At 43.8% G+C, this 14910-nt stretch overlaps 2 protein-coding genes across 3 annotated transcripts; both read right to left on the reverse strand.

Moving 5' to 3' along the window:
• Nucleotides 1–37: 37 nt before the first annotated feature.
• LOC114442498 (probable carboxypeptidase X1) lies at nt 38–7036 on the reverse strand. Of its 2 annotated transcripts, XM_028416083.1 has the most exons (15): nt 6724–7036; nt 6113–6259; nt 4841–4950; nt 4614–4753; nt 4435–4519; nt 3482–3641; nt 3308–3399; nt 2963–3086; nt 1878–2074; nt 1626–1805; nt 1250–1447; nt 1047–1143; nt 644–783; nt 452–554; nt 38–345 (listed from the first exon to the last, which is right to left on the reverse strand). In XM_028416083.1, the coding sequence occupies exons 1-15, from the start codon at nt 7034–7036 to the stop codon at nt 38–40; spliced, it is 2394 nt and encodes a 797-aa protein (XP_028271884.1). The 2 variants fall into 2 exon arrangements, with proteins under 2 accessions (XP_028271884.1, XP_028271885.1); XM_028416084.1 differs by lacking the exon at nt 6113–6259.
• A 594-nt stretch (nt 7037–7630) lies between these two features.
• Nucleotides 7631–11808, reverse strand: smu1a (SMU1 DNA replication regulator and spliceosomal factor a). Its single transcript, XM_028416996.1, has 12 exons — nt 11695–11808; nt 10732–10942; nt 10379–10531; nt 10083–10193; nt 9850–9978; nt 9653–9772; nt 9460–9576; nt 9204–9331; nt 8994–9120; nt 8742–8909; nt 8453–8605; nt 7631–8354 (listed from the first exon to the last, which is right to left on the reverse strand). The coding sequence occupies exons 1-12, from the start codon at nt 11718–11720 to the stop codon at nt 8256–8258; spliced, it is 1542 nt and encodes a 513-aa protein (XP_028272797.1). The 5' UTR covers nt 11721–11808; the 3' UTR covers nt 7631–8255.
• Between the last annotated feature and the right edge of the window lie 3102 nt (nt 11809–14910).

Below are 14910 nucleotides of genomic sequence, written 5' to 3' on the forward strand. Positions count from 1 at the left end.
TGCTTTGTTCTCATCATCATCATCATCATTATCATCCTCACACCCTCTTCGCCCGCTTGGCGGCTGCAGCGGCCCGCCTCTGGTTGATGGCCTTGGTGGTGACGCGCAGCTTACGTATGCGCAGCTGCCTCAGCCTGAGCTGCAGGTCCTTGGGAAGTTTCCCCCCCTTTGCCAGAATGTCCTTTAGCCTGTGTTTGGGCACCTTGGTGAGGTAGAAGTCACAGATCGTAGGGTAGTGGTCATACATGACCTGGCAGGTGCGGGAGGAGGAGAGGTATCCCTCTGCACTGACCGTCAGGCGGTACTCACCGGGATTCAGCAGCCGCCAGTAGTCGCCATCTGCCACTGCAGAACAGGAGATGAGAGTGAGCACTGACCAGAATATGATGGAGTAATATTACAGCTTGACAAAAGATATGTCTTTTGTGTTTCGCCTTCATTTAAAATGTACCTGATCTAATGTGATGATCAATGTCTTCAACTTTGATGATGGCATCTGCGATTCCAGCCTGTGTGTCTTTGTCCCTTACCACACCTTTAATCCCACGGTGGACCTAAGAGACAAAGACACTTTCACTTTTTCTTTTGAAATAATATATATATATATATATATATATGATAATTAATATCTGTGCAACCAGACCTGCTCCATGTAGACCAGCAGAGACTCTCTGTTGTTCTCCCACTCGATGGGAAGCTCGCTGGCGTGAGGAAATTTATCACAGGACAGCTCCACCGTCACCTCGAAACAGTTTGTGTGCAGGTAGCTGAAATCATTCATACCTGTAAAAACACAAACGATGTTTCAATAAACTAGCTAATTGGGGCTGAATATCAATGGGGGCCGGTTTGTGGGTTTTGTTATTATTTTGGACAGAAGAAGGCAAAAATCTCTCTAAAACAATCTGGAATTATTGTAGGCCATATGGTTTGTTTTGGGGTGAACTGTCCCTTTAAAAGCAAAATTGATTGTTACCTGGGAAACTAAACATCACATACATATAAAAAAAGAACAAGTTGATGGATTTAATCTTTGACTTCCTTACTTCCTGGAACGTTGTGCCAGTCAGCTCCATTAATGATGTTGTTATATCTGCGGAAGTCCTTGTTGTGACATGGCCGTCGGTCTGGGTTGGACATCACCTAATAACAACGACATGACATTAGGTCCTAACTGGAAGCATTGAGGAAGAGCAGCAGGAGGAAGAGCAGCAGGAGGAAGAGCAGCAGGAGGAAGAGCAGGACTAACCTGATTGGTGCTGGCGTAAGCTGTGGCCAACCAGCGGAAGAAGCTCTCGTCAGCGGTGGGTGTGTGCTCACGAGGTGCCCAGTCCCTGGTCATGTCGTACGGGTAGGTGACCACCACCTCACCGCCGTGGAGGTTGGCGCCAAGAACAAATGGGATGTTCTGCATCCAGCTGATGACAGCTCGGGTCTCTGATGCCACCTGAGGTTTGAAAAAAAGAATTTGTGTCGCTGCATGCCTGTGTTTTCATTACCCCGGCTCCACCCCTGCTCCACCCACAGAGGGTTTCAACTGATTATACATGTGTTTATGTGTCAGTGTGAAGGTATCATCCTGACTCCTCATTCTAAAGTGTGTGTGTGATGTGTATGGATCTCACAAAAGCATCCTCCGAGGTGTACTGCTCAGGGATGGGAAAGTAGTGATTGATGAGTTTGGACCGGTCTGTCTCCAGCTCGATGGCGGTCCACATCACCGAGTTCAGGTCCGCAAAATTGTGGTTCATGTCGATGCCTTCGTAGCTGTAACGCCCCAGAGCCCAGCCTGCCAGCTCGGAGCCCTGCAGATGAGAGAAACTACAGGAATGAATCCCTCACATCAGCCAACATAAATGTAGTCAATGTGGTCAAACCTTTTTAAAGGCCATCTCATATCCGTCAGGGTTCATGGAGGGCAGGAGGTGGATGCGGGTCTCTTTGACCAGGCGGATAACGCGCGGGTCCCCTCGTTTGTATTCACGGCACATGTACTCCATCAGATTGAGAAGAAGCTCTCGGCCTAGAACCTCATTCCCATGCATCCCTGCAACGTATCGGAACTCTGGTTCTCCTGCAGGGGGCGCCAGAGCACATACACAGGGTCGTATTGCAGGCTTCAGGTTTTTTTTTTTTTTTTTACCAAGGCTGAGCATTGTTTACCTGTCCTTTACATGCTTGCATTGTCACACCTGCCTGCACTTATAAGGATCAAGAAACCACAGCAGCACAGATCAACAGATTTTTCTCTGACCCCGTTAAACAGCCTGGATCTGTTTCCTGTTTTGTCCACATACATTGCACTGGCAGCTCTGTCTGAAATCTCACACGTCCTTATCAAAACAGTTTTTGCCAGTGTTGTGTTAGCAGTGAAGTTAGCTCAAACTCACAACACCCACTGACACTGTGACTGTGAGAGCAGGCTGAAAATCTGTCCATGTTTTTGGCATCACATAACAATCAATAAGCAGGCATCAAATCATTACTTATTGTTTACTAATGAGCTTTATTGTATGTTAGATTCATGGAAATGTCACCCTAAAATTAAAATCTGCACCAAGTTTTTTAGATTCTCTGAATTTCAGAGTTCACCATGTGACCTTCACTGCCAAGTGTTTTGGCGGGAAAAGCTCTTCTCCTCTGCAGCCATGTGGGCTGAGCTGAGGAGGCCCAAGAAAACATTTGTACACCTCAGAGCAAACGAGCGCCAGTCATTTTATGTTCCACACAGTGCCGTCTGTGTAGAGAGGACACAGTGGAATCCAGTGAAGAAGTCGCCCCTGACCCTCTGACCTCAAAAATTGCAGTGCAATGCCAGAATATCTATGGATGCTTTGAATGATTCCTCTCATTAGAGAAGTAGAGACTTTCCACACCCTAATCAAAGCTCTAAACACCCAGTGACTGTAAAGTTGTTTCAACAGGACCCTCTGTTTTAGAATGTAGACCTCTTTGTTCTCACCTAGTTCGTGCTTTCCTGGGTTGTCAGAGATCTCCATGACGTAGAGCTTCAGACCTCTGTAGCTCGTCCCGATGCTGTAGATGCGGGTGATGTCAGGACACGCATCATTCACCGACTTCATCAGCTGGTAAACAGCAAAGGAAGGTTTTTAGTACTGTTTTGATTATCACCGGAAGTTTTGAGTCTCCCGTTCTATCTCATTTACATCTGTGGAATGTGGATCTGTGGGACGACCATCAGGTTCAGGACGGCATCTCCAAACAGACCGCCGGTGAAACCTCATGTAATATTTACTTTTTGCTCAAACCACACACACACACACACACACACACACACACACACTACCTTTCTCATTTCCGTATAGTTGTGGTGTCTGAAGTTCAGTTTGTCTCTGGACGCTGCTGGCTCTGTCTGCCATGCATAGATGTTATTAGGATCTGTGAAATTGAAAAGGTGTGTGTTACAGTGGCCACATAAAGTTTGTATTAAAAAAAAACAACCTTTTCCAGCTTCCTGCACCTGGGAGCTTGCAGCCCAACACCTCGGCTCTCAGGCAGATGTCCCCTTCTGTTCCGTTCTGATACCAGGTTTGTGGGTTGATACGGATGTAGCGTGCCACAGTGGAAGTGTTGAACAGGGCAAGGACAGGTGTCTCTGTATCTTGGTTGCCTTCAAATACCTGCAGCACAAGGAGACGTGAATGAGTTTTGGCACATTTTAAGATGTAACTGTTGTTACACTGTTGTTTCAAAACCATAATAAACTGTACATCACTTCCTTTTTACCTCCTCTAAAACTAGTCTTATGTGTGGGACATTTGGTGTGCCTCTCTTTAAACCCTTAGGATTTCCACAGATATGGCTGTTAGCTGGTCCTGCCTTAGGCTTTCAATGTGGGAAGAGATCTTCTTTCTGCCTTTCCATGTATCATTGTAGTTTATGCACAGATGTATGCTGTCCTTTGCTGTAGGTTTTCCATATGGAAAGACTAGGAGGTGTCCTGTCACCTTAGGTATTCTGTGTATGCATATACGCATGTTCTCGCTGCCTTAGGCTTACTGTGTCTGCATTGGGAAGGTTATGAAACTGCACTCTCCTCACCTAAGGCTTTCCATGTCTCACTGCAGTAGGCCTTAAATAAAGTTTTCTGAATCTGAATCTTCCATACATGGATATAGAAGGAGAGTAAGGTAGGCTCTCCCTGCCTTAGGCTTTCTATGTAAGTACATGGAAAGACAGATGTCCTCTCCCTGCCTTAGCCTTGGTAGAAGGAAAGAAAGATCTGCACACCTCACTCTAGCCTTTGTATGAACATGAAAGGGGAATGAGGTATGCTATCCCTGCCTTAGGCTTTCCATGTATGGATATGAGAGTCCTGTGAGTGTCTTTCTTCTCAAACTTTAAAACACAAGGTATTAACCGCGTGTGAGTTAAGACTAATAGTATAATAAGGAAAAAAAGATGTTCGCTCACAGCCTCTGTGGTTCCGTTCATACACGGCTTCCAGACGAGTGTGTCGTTGCTGAACTGCACCTTGTAGGTATGCACCATGTCCCAACTGTGTGTGAACAAGACACATGCATTTCTGTAGCATACATAGATAAATACGTATGTTTGGAATTTGAACAGTTTTTCTGCCAACGATCACTGACCTCCAGATCGAGCTGCGACCCTGCAGGATGACACCTGTGAAGCGAGTCAGGTGCCGGGCGTCGACCTCCAGCCACTGCTTCTTGTCTTTCACCTGAGCGCACCAGGCGCCATCGTAGATGTCTCCATCCTCTATTCCAGACTGCAACAAACACACCAGAGACATAAATTAAAACAACAACGCTGCTCTGCAGTGTGATAGTTTTTTGCTTGTGTGTTGTACATTCACCTGAATATTGAGGCGGCCGCGGTGGGGGCCAAGGCCTCTGCGCTTGTAGGACGAAGCCCTCAGCTGATTGTCTTTGACCTTCAGAGACTCCAGACCCAGAGGAGGACATTCTAACACAGTCAACAGGTCATTAGCATTTGAAAACACACTTTATGACTAAAACATGAAAGGGTAAAGGAGGGTAGAACACACTGTGCACAGCTGTGAACATTAATTATACAGTATAACACTGCAGAGGATCTGCATTGAAATTTAGTCACATTTATTAAATGTGACTAAATTTCAATGCATCTGTGCGACCTATAGAGGATATACTAACTTCTCTGGGGCTTTAAGTTCCATCCACACTGATACATTTTCAAACTGAGCCAAACAGGAAAGCAGAAAATTGGGAAACCACACTTCTCTTTAAGACTGTCCAGTGTCGGCTGCTGCCACATTAAAGCTCCGGACAGACTCTCATTGTCTGTGAGCCTCAGCTCAGTTAACACTTCTTCTTCCTGTCAGGAAGCCTTACTGGCTGCTGAAAAGTGTCAGGCCATGGTATAGCAGCCACATGAACGAATGGGAAATGTAGGTGGCGTTTCCTGTAAGAACCACTTTTCCACTTTTGCCTCGTAGTCCTGCAGGATCTCCTGTGACTCAGAATGTCTCTTTGTCGCTGCTGACCACTATAGACTCCTGCCAAACCAGAAACATCTGAGCTGATCCAGAAATTCATAGCAAACTATCAATGATGCCCAGAGGACAAAACGGTCAGTTTATACTGCAGTTGATTAAGTGGCTAATTAATTCCACTACAAGAGAAGGTCTGAGTCAGAAACTTGAAGAACCCAGAGGCCCAGAAAGGCAAAGAGAAGTGGAGCTCTGTGTTGTTGCACACAACTATACACCCATCCAGATCAGTCATGTAAACAGAACAAAGTTGGAGTGAGAGTGAGCCACCGCTGGGAGTGAAAGAAGCAAGGAAGGAAGGAAGAGACATGTTGATGTAACCATGATTATAACACGGAATAATCATGATTACAGTTATTGTGGTAGGTTTTTGCTCTCTAACCAGCAGGTTATGGGTTAATAAAGATTAAATATACAACATGTCATGTGCTAATCAGCACCAGAAAAGGTTTTAATTGTGTTAACTTAGCGAGTAGTTTGGTTTGGTTTCAGTGTGTGTTTACTGTCATTGTCCCGACAGTAAATCCACCTGTTCCAAGCTCCAGCTCTTTGCCTGTTACGTGTCTGAGTGACATACTGTATAATCCCAATACATACGTGGGACAGTCTCTGTGAGCACGGACTGGCTCACGTGTGTTTTGAGCGGGGGTTTTGATTTCTTAGTGACCGCCGGCTTCTTGGGTTTCTTCAGGACCGTTTTGGCCTTCTTTGATACCTTAATGCTCCTGATGGACCTGGTCCTGGCTATAAAGAGGGACATGGATAACTCACTTCAGGCTTCAAACACATGTTTACACCAGGATAGAGCCATCACTGTTAAATTATGTTACTGTACTACTGTGTGGACACTTTTTGGCAGCGTATGTCTCTATTTACACTCAGCTCAGAGTGCAGTGGAACACAGTCTTTGCTGCATATCCAGCATCACACATGACTGCTTTTTAAGAAACGTGTGAGGCATCTCCTTTTTCAGGTTGGAGCCCATCTGGTTTTCATCAAGGAGAAAACACACACACAATGTTTCACTGCACAGAATGTGGAACATCCTCCCCCAGCCCGTTAAGCATGAGACCAACAGAGAGATTTTTACGAGGAGGATCAACAGACACACTCAGGTTTTTGTTAAATTTGGTCAAATAAATAAAAACTTCCCAAATAAATCACATTAAAATGTACAAATCTTTAATTTCTATGTGATATCTTCTCACCAAATTCCACAGGACCTTCCTCTCGTCCAGCTTTCTTTCTGGTCACTTCTCTGCGGGCTGCTCCTTCAGTTGGGTGTGCGGTCGTAGTTGTGGTCGTAGTTGCTGTTGACTTTCTATAACCAGTCGTGAATTCTGCGGTGGAAACCTCTGAGGCATTGGTCGTCCCTGCAGAAAAAAGGCTCTCTGTTGCAGAAAAAACTGCCTCTGAAACCACAGTGGGTCTTACTGTGGTCGTGCCATCAGCTGAAATGAAGACAAATGAACCACAACTCATGAAAAATAAGAGCAAGCTGAGGTGCAGAAATGCTGCCATAGTAACCCTACAGAAACTTCTCTGTCACTAAACTCTGACTCGACCTCCCTGACCTGCAGCTCGGCAGCGAGGTCAAGCCTCCAGCAATGTAAACACAACTTCCTGCCACATACAAATTAAAGGAGAAAAAGGAAAAGGTAGAATGAAGTTAGAATTTGCTGAGAAAAAATAAGAAACAAGTCAGTCTATGGATACATATATATAAATACATGAGTGAAGGCAGGAATAATATAGCGAAATGACCCTGTACTTTATTCTATTTTCATCATAATTTTTACAAAACGTGACAATGAGAGAAAATTTCCAAAATACTTCTACATGCTTTTATTTTGAAGGGTCTCTAAAAATCCTCTGGCCTGGCAGTCTGCCTTGACTGTCCTCCCTCTCTCTGCAGAGCTACTGTACTAACAAGCATCTGAACAGTTTATTTAGGGATGAATCTCACTCAATCCTCCTCTTCATCAGAGGTGCACGCACAGGAAGCAGGCTCAAAAAAAAAAGATGGCTGCAGTCACCTCTGCTGTCATTTCATTACATTTTCTTTGAACTCCTTGATCTTGCATTAATTTAGATTTACTGACTCTTTAGATCACATTTCACAGTTCTGGTTAAACAGCTTTAATGTCACAATCTATACATTCCATTTGTACACTATTAATGGCAGATTTGATGATATTGTGTCACTGTAGGGGTTATGATAATTAAACCAGATGTAATTTTTTGCTCTCGAACACACAGCCAACGTCTGTTTAACCAGGAAACGAACAAAAAACACAGTAAAAAAATATTTACAAAACAAAATTGGAATATATAAAAAGGCCTGATTCTACGGTCTGCACTCCTCACCCAAGACAACTGAGCACTGTCCTCCCTCTGAACAAACATCTGTAAAGCTCAGGTGAACCATATCTATCTGACCAGTGAAAATGTGGAAGCGTCGGACAAACTATTCAGTTCTTCATTCTCCTGAAAATGTTTTACTTTAGAAATTAGGTTACAACATTTGTGAACGGTCAAGGCTGTCCTCGCTGGAGGGGAGGCTCTCTTGTGATATTAAAAAGCACTTTATCGTTAAATTCTGAAGCAGACAGGGTCCCACGTGGACCCATGAGGGATCCACCAAGGACCAAGGATGACAAATACTAAACAATGTAGGCAGGACAGTGTCCAGAGTGAGGAGAGCAGCTGCTGAGTGGCCATCGTCCGGCTTTTAAGCCTATTAAGGTTTCCAGAGTTTCAGCAGGCCGTCCTCGCTGTAGGTGGCGATGAGGTTCTGGTGGGGGTGGTGGGCAATGCCGATCACATCCTTTTCATGTACCTGGAAACGAGAGACAATATCAAGCTTCAGAGAAACACAGGAGGGAACAGTTGTTGTATTTTTGGACCTTTTGATGTGTCGTGAGCGTGGTAACGTACCGTCAATGTTCTCTCTAGCTTGCCGGTGACTGTGCTAAAGCAGTAGAGCACAAAGTCTTCACCCACGCAGTAGATCCACTCGCCGCGGGGCGACAGTGTGCAGCACACAAAGTCACCACCTTCTCTCTTACCAGAGCTGAAACTCCTAACGATCTGCACAGCAATCAAACACACAGCACATATTTCAGCATGGGCAAAAACACCTTTAAATCTCTACAATAATCCATGTTTACTGCTCAGGCAATTCAGATTATGGGTACTATTGTGATCCTAAGTCTTCTGTACTGACCTGTCCCTGCATGTTCATGATGACCACCGTGTTGGAGCGGTTACACACAACGAAATGCTCCGGGTTCTTTGGCAGCAGGATGACATTATTCACTGTGATATCGGTGCCGGCTGACGTGCCCAGAGGTTTAAAGGTGCTGCTGCATTCTGTGGTCTTCACATTCCACACCTAACATATGTTGAACACAAGGCAAAGGACAAATGAAGAAGATGTACGATGCTGTTATTTTTTTTCAACGGCTGCCTCTCTTACCTTCACTGTACCATCGGAGGAAGCGCTGATGACGTGATGGCCGTCTGGAGTGAAAGCGGCCTCGTTAACAAACGAGGCATGACCACGGAACTCCTTTAGAGATTTACCCGACTTTAGTCCGTGAATTCTTTCATAAAAACACAAATGCTGTTAATAAACATCCAAAATTTCATGAGGAGAAAAACTCACCAGAAAGGGACAAGAAATCACCTGATGGTCTGATCGAAGGAGGCACTAAGGAGCTGGCTGCTGTCTTTACAGAAAGTCAGACATGTCACTCCTTTGCTGTGGGCACGTTCGAATCTCCTCAGACACTGACCACTCTGGATCTTCCACACCTTCAGACACAGATAATGCATCAAAATGGTTCATGGGTAATACAGAAAAACGTATTCCACATCTCAAAAAAAGCTGCAAGTGTTGGTCCATCTAATAGAGTGAATAAGAGAGAAGGAAACACTCGTACTTTGATCTTTCCATCTTGGGCTCCGGTGGCCAACATCTCTGTGTCCCGACTGAAGCACATACACAACACCGCATCGTCCATCATCATGAAGTTATCCTGAGCCTGGTACTTCAGATCCTGCAGGTAACAGTTAATCAGGTGTAAATGTAGTCTATTTACATTTAATTAAACTGCTTTGTTTTGCCTGAGCTACCTTTCTGATTTTGCCGGTGGTGAAGTTCCACACTTCAATGAAGCCGTCCACAGAGCCAGTGACGAGGTACTGACCATCGGGGGAGAATCGAGAACACTCCACATGAGATTTCTGCCCAAACTGTGGAAGAAAAGACAAACAAGTCATGTCAGAAAATGGGAAGTCTTTAAAAGATTAATTTGGGATAGAGAGCGTACCTTGATGTGTCTGGTGAGCAGTGTGGGGAAGCGCTCCTCCTCCACATCCTTGACGGCTGCTTTACCCCTGAACAAGTCAATGGTCATACCAGGAGGCAGGAGACCCTGATGCTGCTGCCACTTCAGAGACTGATGAATGGACCAAAATCATCACATGTACTTTATCTATATTGCAGCACAACTTGCAGACATGTACAGTGACAACAGTTAAGGGTTTTCATCAGGTCTCATACCTGTCCCAGCAGAGCCATGAGACGTGACGGCGGCACCACGCTGACCTCTCCTGCCAGGGCCTGAGCGATGGCTGCCCGACGCTTCTCCTTACTGCTGCCGTCTGGGTAGGCCTGGATAGGATTTCACCAATATGAGTTTCAGATGTTCTGTATAATGTTTCGATTGTTCTTACTATGACCGATCCGATCAAGCCCTATTGATTACGGAGGCATGCAATGTAAAAATGTCACTACTGAGGTAACTATAAAGCAAGGAACTTGAATGATGATTAAAGTTTCTTTTAGTCTTTACAAACCTCTCTGGGATCAAAATAGGAGCGAGCCAGCAGATTCTCCAGGTGGATGTATCTCTCTGGTTGGGTCTGTTTCAACATAATCATGGGGTCTGTCTGTCTGAGGAGGGAACGAGCTGCACCGAGCTCTCTCAGTTCAATCAGCTCCAACACAACCTGGTCACAGAAACAACACAATAACTCTGTATGAGTAAATGTTGGTTTTGATGATTAAAATAAGAAAGTAACTGTGATAAGACAGAATTAACAGGAACAACTAATTAAAATCCTTCATTGAAAAGAAAGTTCTAGCAGCTGGAGAGCTGAAGACTTCAATTAGAGTTGTACACCATCTACAAAACACATCAAACCCTCACCTGTTCATAAAGATCTATCAAGGTCTTATCTGGCAGTTTGAGGGACTGGATGGCTTGCAGCACAGTATCCCAGTGTCCACTGTTGATGTCTGCCACAAAGCTCTCAATACTGTCCACTGTGTTCAGAGACACTGTGGTCTCCTCCTGCAGTGCGGTTAGAGCCCGGTGCAGATTGTTTTCTTTCAAGTACTGCATAATCAGACGGATGACGCTGTGAAATACACAAACAATGTCAAGTCAGTTGGATACAAACTCCCAAGAAGGCAATACATTTACAGATGTCCACCACAATGGTTGTCTGAGCCACTTATAAAGTCAAATCACCTCTCTGTTATCTGCAAATATTACAGATAATATTGCAGAAAAAGAGATGCCGTAAATAGTGTCACTGTTAAGTACATACTTTGTTTATGTGCATTTTTCAGCAATTTACCAGGAAAATGTTTTGACTATGAAACCATTACTAATCTATAAGCTGTGTATGTTTGAATGATTTTTAAAATTAAAAATATTGATACAAACTTAAGCATCAGTTGGAATCAGGTTGTTCATTTATTATTTCGATTCCATTAAACTGCTCTCTGTTTTAGTTTGCATAAGTTACCTTTTCATTTACAGCAGTAACTGAGAACAGCGTTAGCTAATGCTAACTAACCCTCCCTCCCTGTCGTACTATTTATTTTTTATCGCTGCAGTAAAATAAAACATAAAGGAAAGACTAATACATTAAACACAGCGATATTTCAAGCTGAATCCCCACTTTAACGAACTAAAAACCGCAAACATTTACACGAGGACAGCTTGAAGTTATCTTGTTAGCTTAGCTTAGCAGTTACGCTAATGCACCGCAGCTAAGGATGAACCAGGCCTCAGTGGCATAAAATATGCGATAATAAGAAATTGTTAGCTGTCAAAATATCATAAAATTAACCTGCTTCAAGATGAACTAACTGCGAAACTTACTCTGCGGATTCAATCTCCAGAGACATGGTTATTTATCTCCAAACAGCAGCCAAAACACACCGAGTCTGCAACCTCTGACCAAGACACACGCAGCACGGAAACGGAAGTCAGGGGTGGAGCCTGGGCCCTTCCAAAATAAAAGACCCACATTTAGATACTAGATATTAGATACTAGATATTATTTAAGTAAATTAAAAACCTGCTTGAAATATCTCTTCAATTAACAATTTTAGAAAAAAAGACACTAGGATCAACATCTGTACTATAAAACAGTGTTATATGTGTTAAATACATCGTTTCTGTCAGGCTTCAGTTCACCAAAATCACAATGGACACTCATACTGAACAATAACATCTATAACTACACATTAAATTAATATTTATTCTTAATTAATAATTAATTTAAATATGTCATTAGACTCCTGCCTTCTTATATAAAGACAAAACACAGGCAGCACTGTGTCCCCAATGGAGGATCAATAGCGGATCTATAATGCCTCTTCTTACGTTGTGTGCACATCCACCCCTTCATGCTTTGATGTTTTTTCAACAGGGGGCGCTGTCTGCACAGATATGACTATGAGGCCCTCTTGACTCCCCTCTTTCTGCCAGTGAAGGTCTTTCAAGGTTATGCTGATGATGGTGCAGCAGCACTTCAGTCTGCAGGCTCCGGTTTGATTGTTTTGGCCACTCATGACATAATCCCACTGTGAGCCCCATCCACATTGGAAATGAATTTGGCAGGAAGAACACAGCAGATCCTGGTCGTTTTCATTTGCCTTTGCAGATGGAGAAATATATTGGGAAGAGAAGAGGAGAGGAGGAAGAGAAAGAGGAGGAGGAGGTGTTTTCATAATACCACAACACCACAGTCATTCTGAATATATTAACATAAAAGCAGAAGAGAGATGTCAATATAATTTCGCCGTCTCCTGGCATGACAAAGCAGAAGCTGTTCAGAGAATGCTTACCAATGAGGTAGACGCCACCACGCTGGAAGACTGACAGCTACACAAAAGCCTGTAATGTAATCACTTCTTCCTTTCTAAGAAAAACAAAAGCAAATTCTAAATTTATGAGTGGCGGCATTCTTGGCATGCAATGAAGTTAGCCTTTTCTAACATAATTAGAGCACATTACCACCACAAAGAAACTTTGCTTTTCTCTGGTCTGTCGGGGGAAAAGACAAAACATCATGTTTGTCGTGAGACGTCGTAGCAGCTCTGACTCTCAGTATCTGTACCAATAATGGGCCACAGTGGTCAAACCTTTAACTCTTTAATCACAAACTACTACAGACAGATGATGCTGGATTTCTGCAACAATCTTCACAGATACAATCTCTACAGTGGTGTTCTCATGGAAACCATTTAAAATGCTAACCCAAAGCGACCACTTGGACACATTGAGTACTCACAGCTCTCACAACAACAACAACAACAACAACAAAGTGATTAGGAGATGAATGAATCAATAGATGACAACACTGCGGAGTGAGGCGGTAGGAGATGGTGATGAGGAAGAAGTAATGGAGGAGGAGGAGCATCCAGGGATCCGTGCACAGTTGGATCTGTCAGAAAGAAAGCCTTTTTTTTTTCCTCAGCACGCCTGTGATGTGAATTCAGACGGATGCCCTGCTGGCATGAATGTACACAGCTGTTCAGATGAAAACATCTGAATTTGTCTAAATTTGAATTGTGTGTGCTGTTTTTTTTTCTCCTACAAAAAGCAAACATTCTGACACCGCGAGACAACCCACACGGGGAAACGAGCTGCTTGCTGCATGTCATACAGATGAGAGTCAGTAGCATTACTTTTTAATCAGGATAAGAATACAGAACTGTAAAACTTTGCAATGTCTTATCAGCTAAAGAGGGGATTACAGGTGTGCTGTTAAATGCAAGAGCTTTTCTCTGAGATTGAGACGTGTTATCAGTCGAGCTTGGTGCTTTCATAAACAACAAGAAGCAAACATTTAATGTCAAGGCTTTCACATTGAATCAAACATACCAATGAATCCGTCTGATAATAACACAGTGAGAGGTGCTGTGCTGCACTGACACTGTGTGAATGGTGCAAATATGCATCGTCAATAAAGGAGAGGAATTTATTCAACATATTTATTTCTACAAATCTTTGCTCTGCTCACCTCTGATCTGACATTAGCCACAGGTTTCCAAACAAACTGAGGTGCTGCAACCGTCGCCAAGATGGCGTCACATCACGATCCACCTAAACTCCCAGTTAATTCAGATACAGGCAAAGAGGTGGAGTGTAAGTGGAGCTGAGGCAGGTGGGCAATTGCCGGACACTCTGCCACACCCATATCAATGCAAAAAAAAAGTCTTAAAATGTGTGTGAGTGATTTATCATACAGAGACCAAATCCATATCTGCACCATCCTGTAAACACATTTGTCTCTGCTGTAAAGTCTTAAAGGTAGGGTAGGAGAGTTTGAAAACTCCAGATTTCTAAAGTAAACACACGCCCCTTTCTCTCAGGGCTCACCCCGAAGCCACGCCTCCCAATCACATGGACGCGCATCACCTGAAGACGAGCTGCGGTCTGTGACTTCGGCCATCATGCACGTACCTCTCTGGTGCACAGAGCAGGAAGAGAGTGACAACCAGCCAATACTCCGCGCAGGGTCCACCCGGAGGATTGGCTGATGTTTTCAGTGTTTTATAGCTTCCACACATGATTCATATTCTTCGTTTTAATGAGAAACTGCCGAACTAATTGGTTGGTCGAATTGTAAAGAGAAGTTACACTAATTTAACAAAAAGTGCATCAGAATGAAATCTCCTACCTTTAAAATGTATGGTCTATAGGGGATTGACTTTGACTTGGAGTCAGCCCCAAGAGGCCACAGAGGGCACTGCACTTTTTGACACTTCCAAATAGGTTTGTGTTTTAGCCTCAGGGGTTGCCTCTTGGTTTTAACATACTGCTGACTTGTTGTAGAGACACAGTGTACTGAGGTACTGAGCATATTTGTTCCTGGAGCTGTAAACTGAAAACAAATCAACCGCTTCCTGCTCAGAGTGACTTAAAATGAAAAGGTTCTCTTTGCTTATTCTAAATACTGCAATACTGATTTTTTTTGTTTGGCTGCAGACACTCTGGGATAAAAAAGAGGTTGGTTCACACCAGTCTGATTCCAACCTGAGCTGATTTGTTGGACCTTAGGGCAAACACATCCCCTCTTCTCTATTC

This window comes from Parambassis ranga, chromosome 10 (genome assembly GCF_900634625.1).
Source record: "Parambassis ranga chromosome 10, fParRan2.1, whole genome shotgun sequence".
In the NCBI taxonomy this organism is placed as follows: domain Eukaryota; kingdom Metazoa; phylum Chordata; class Actinopteri; family Ambassidae; genus Parambassis; species Parambassis ranga.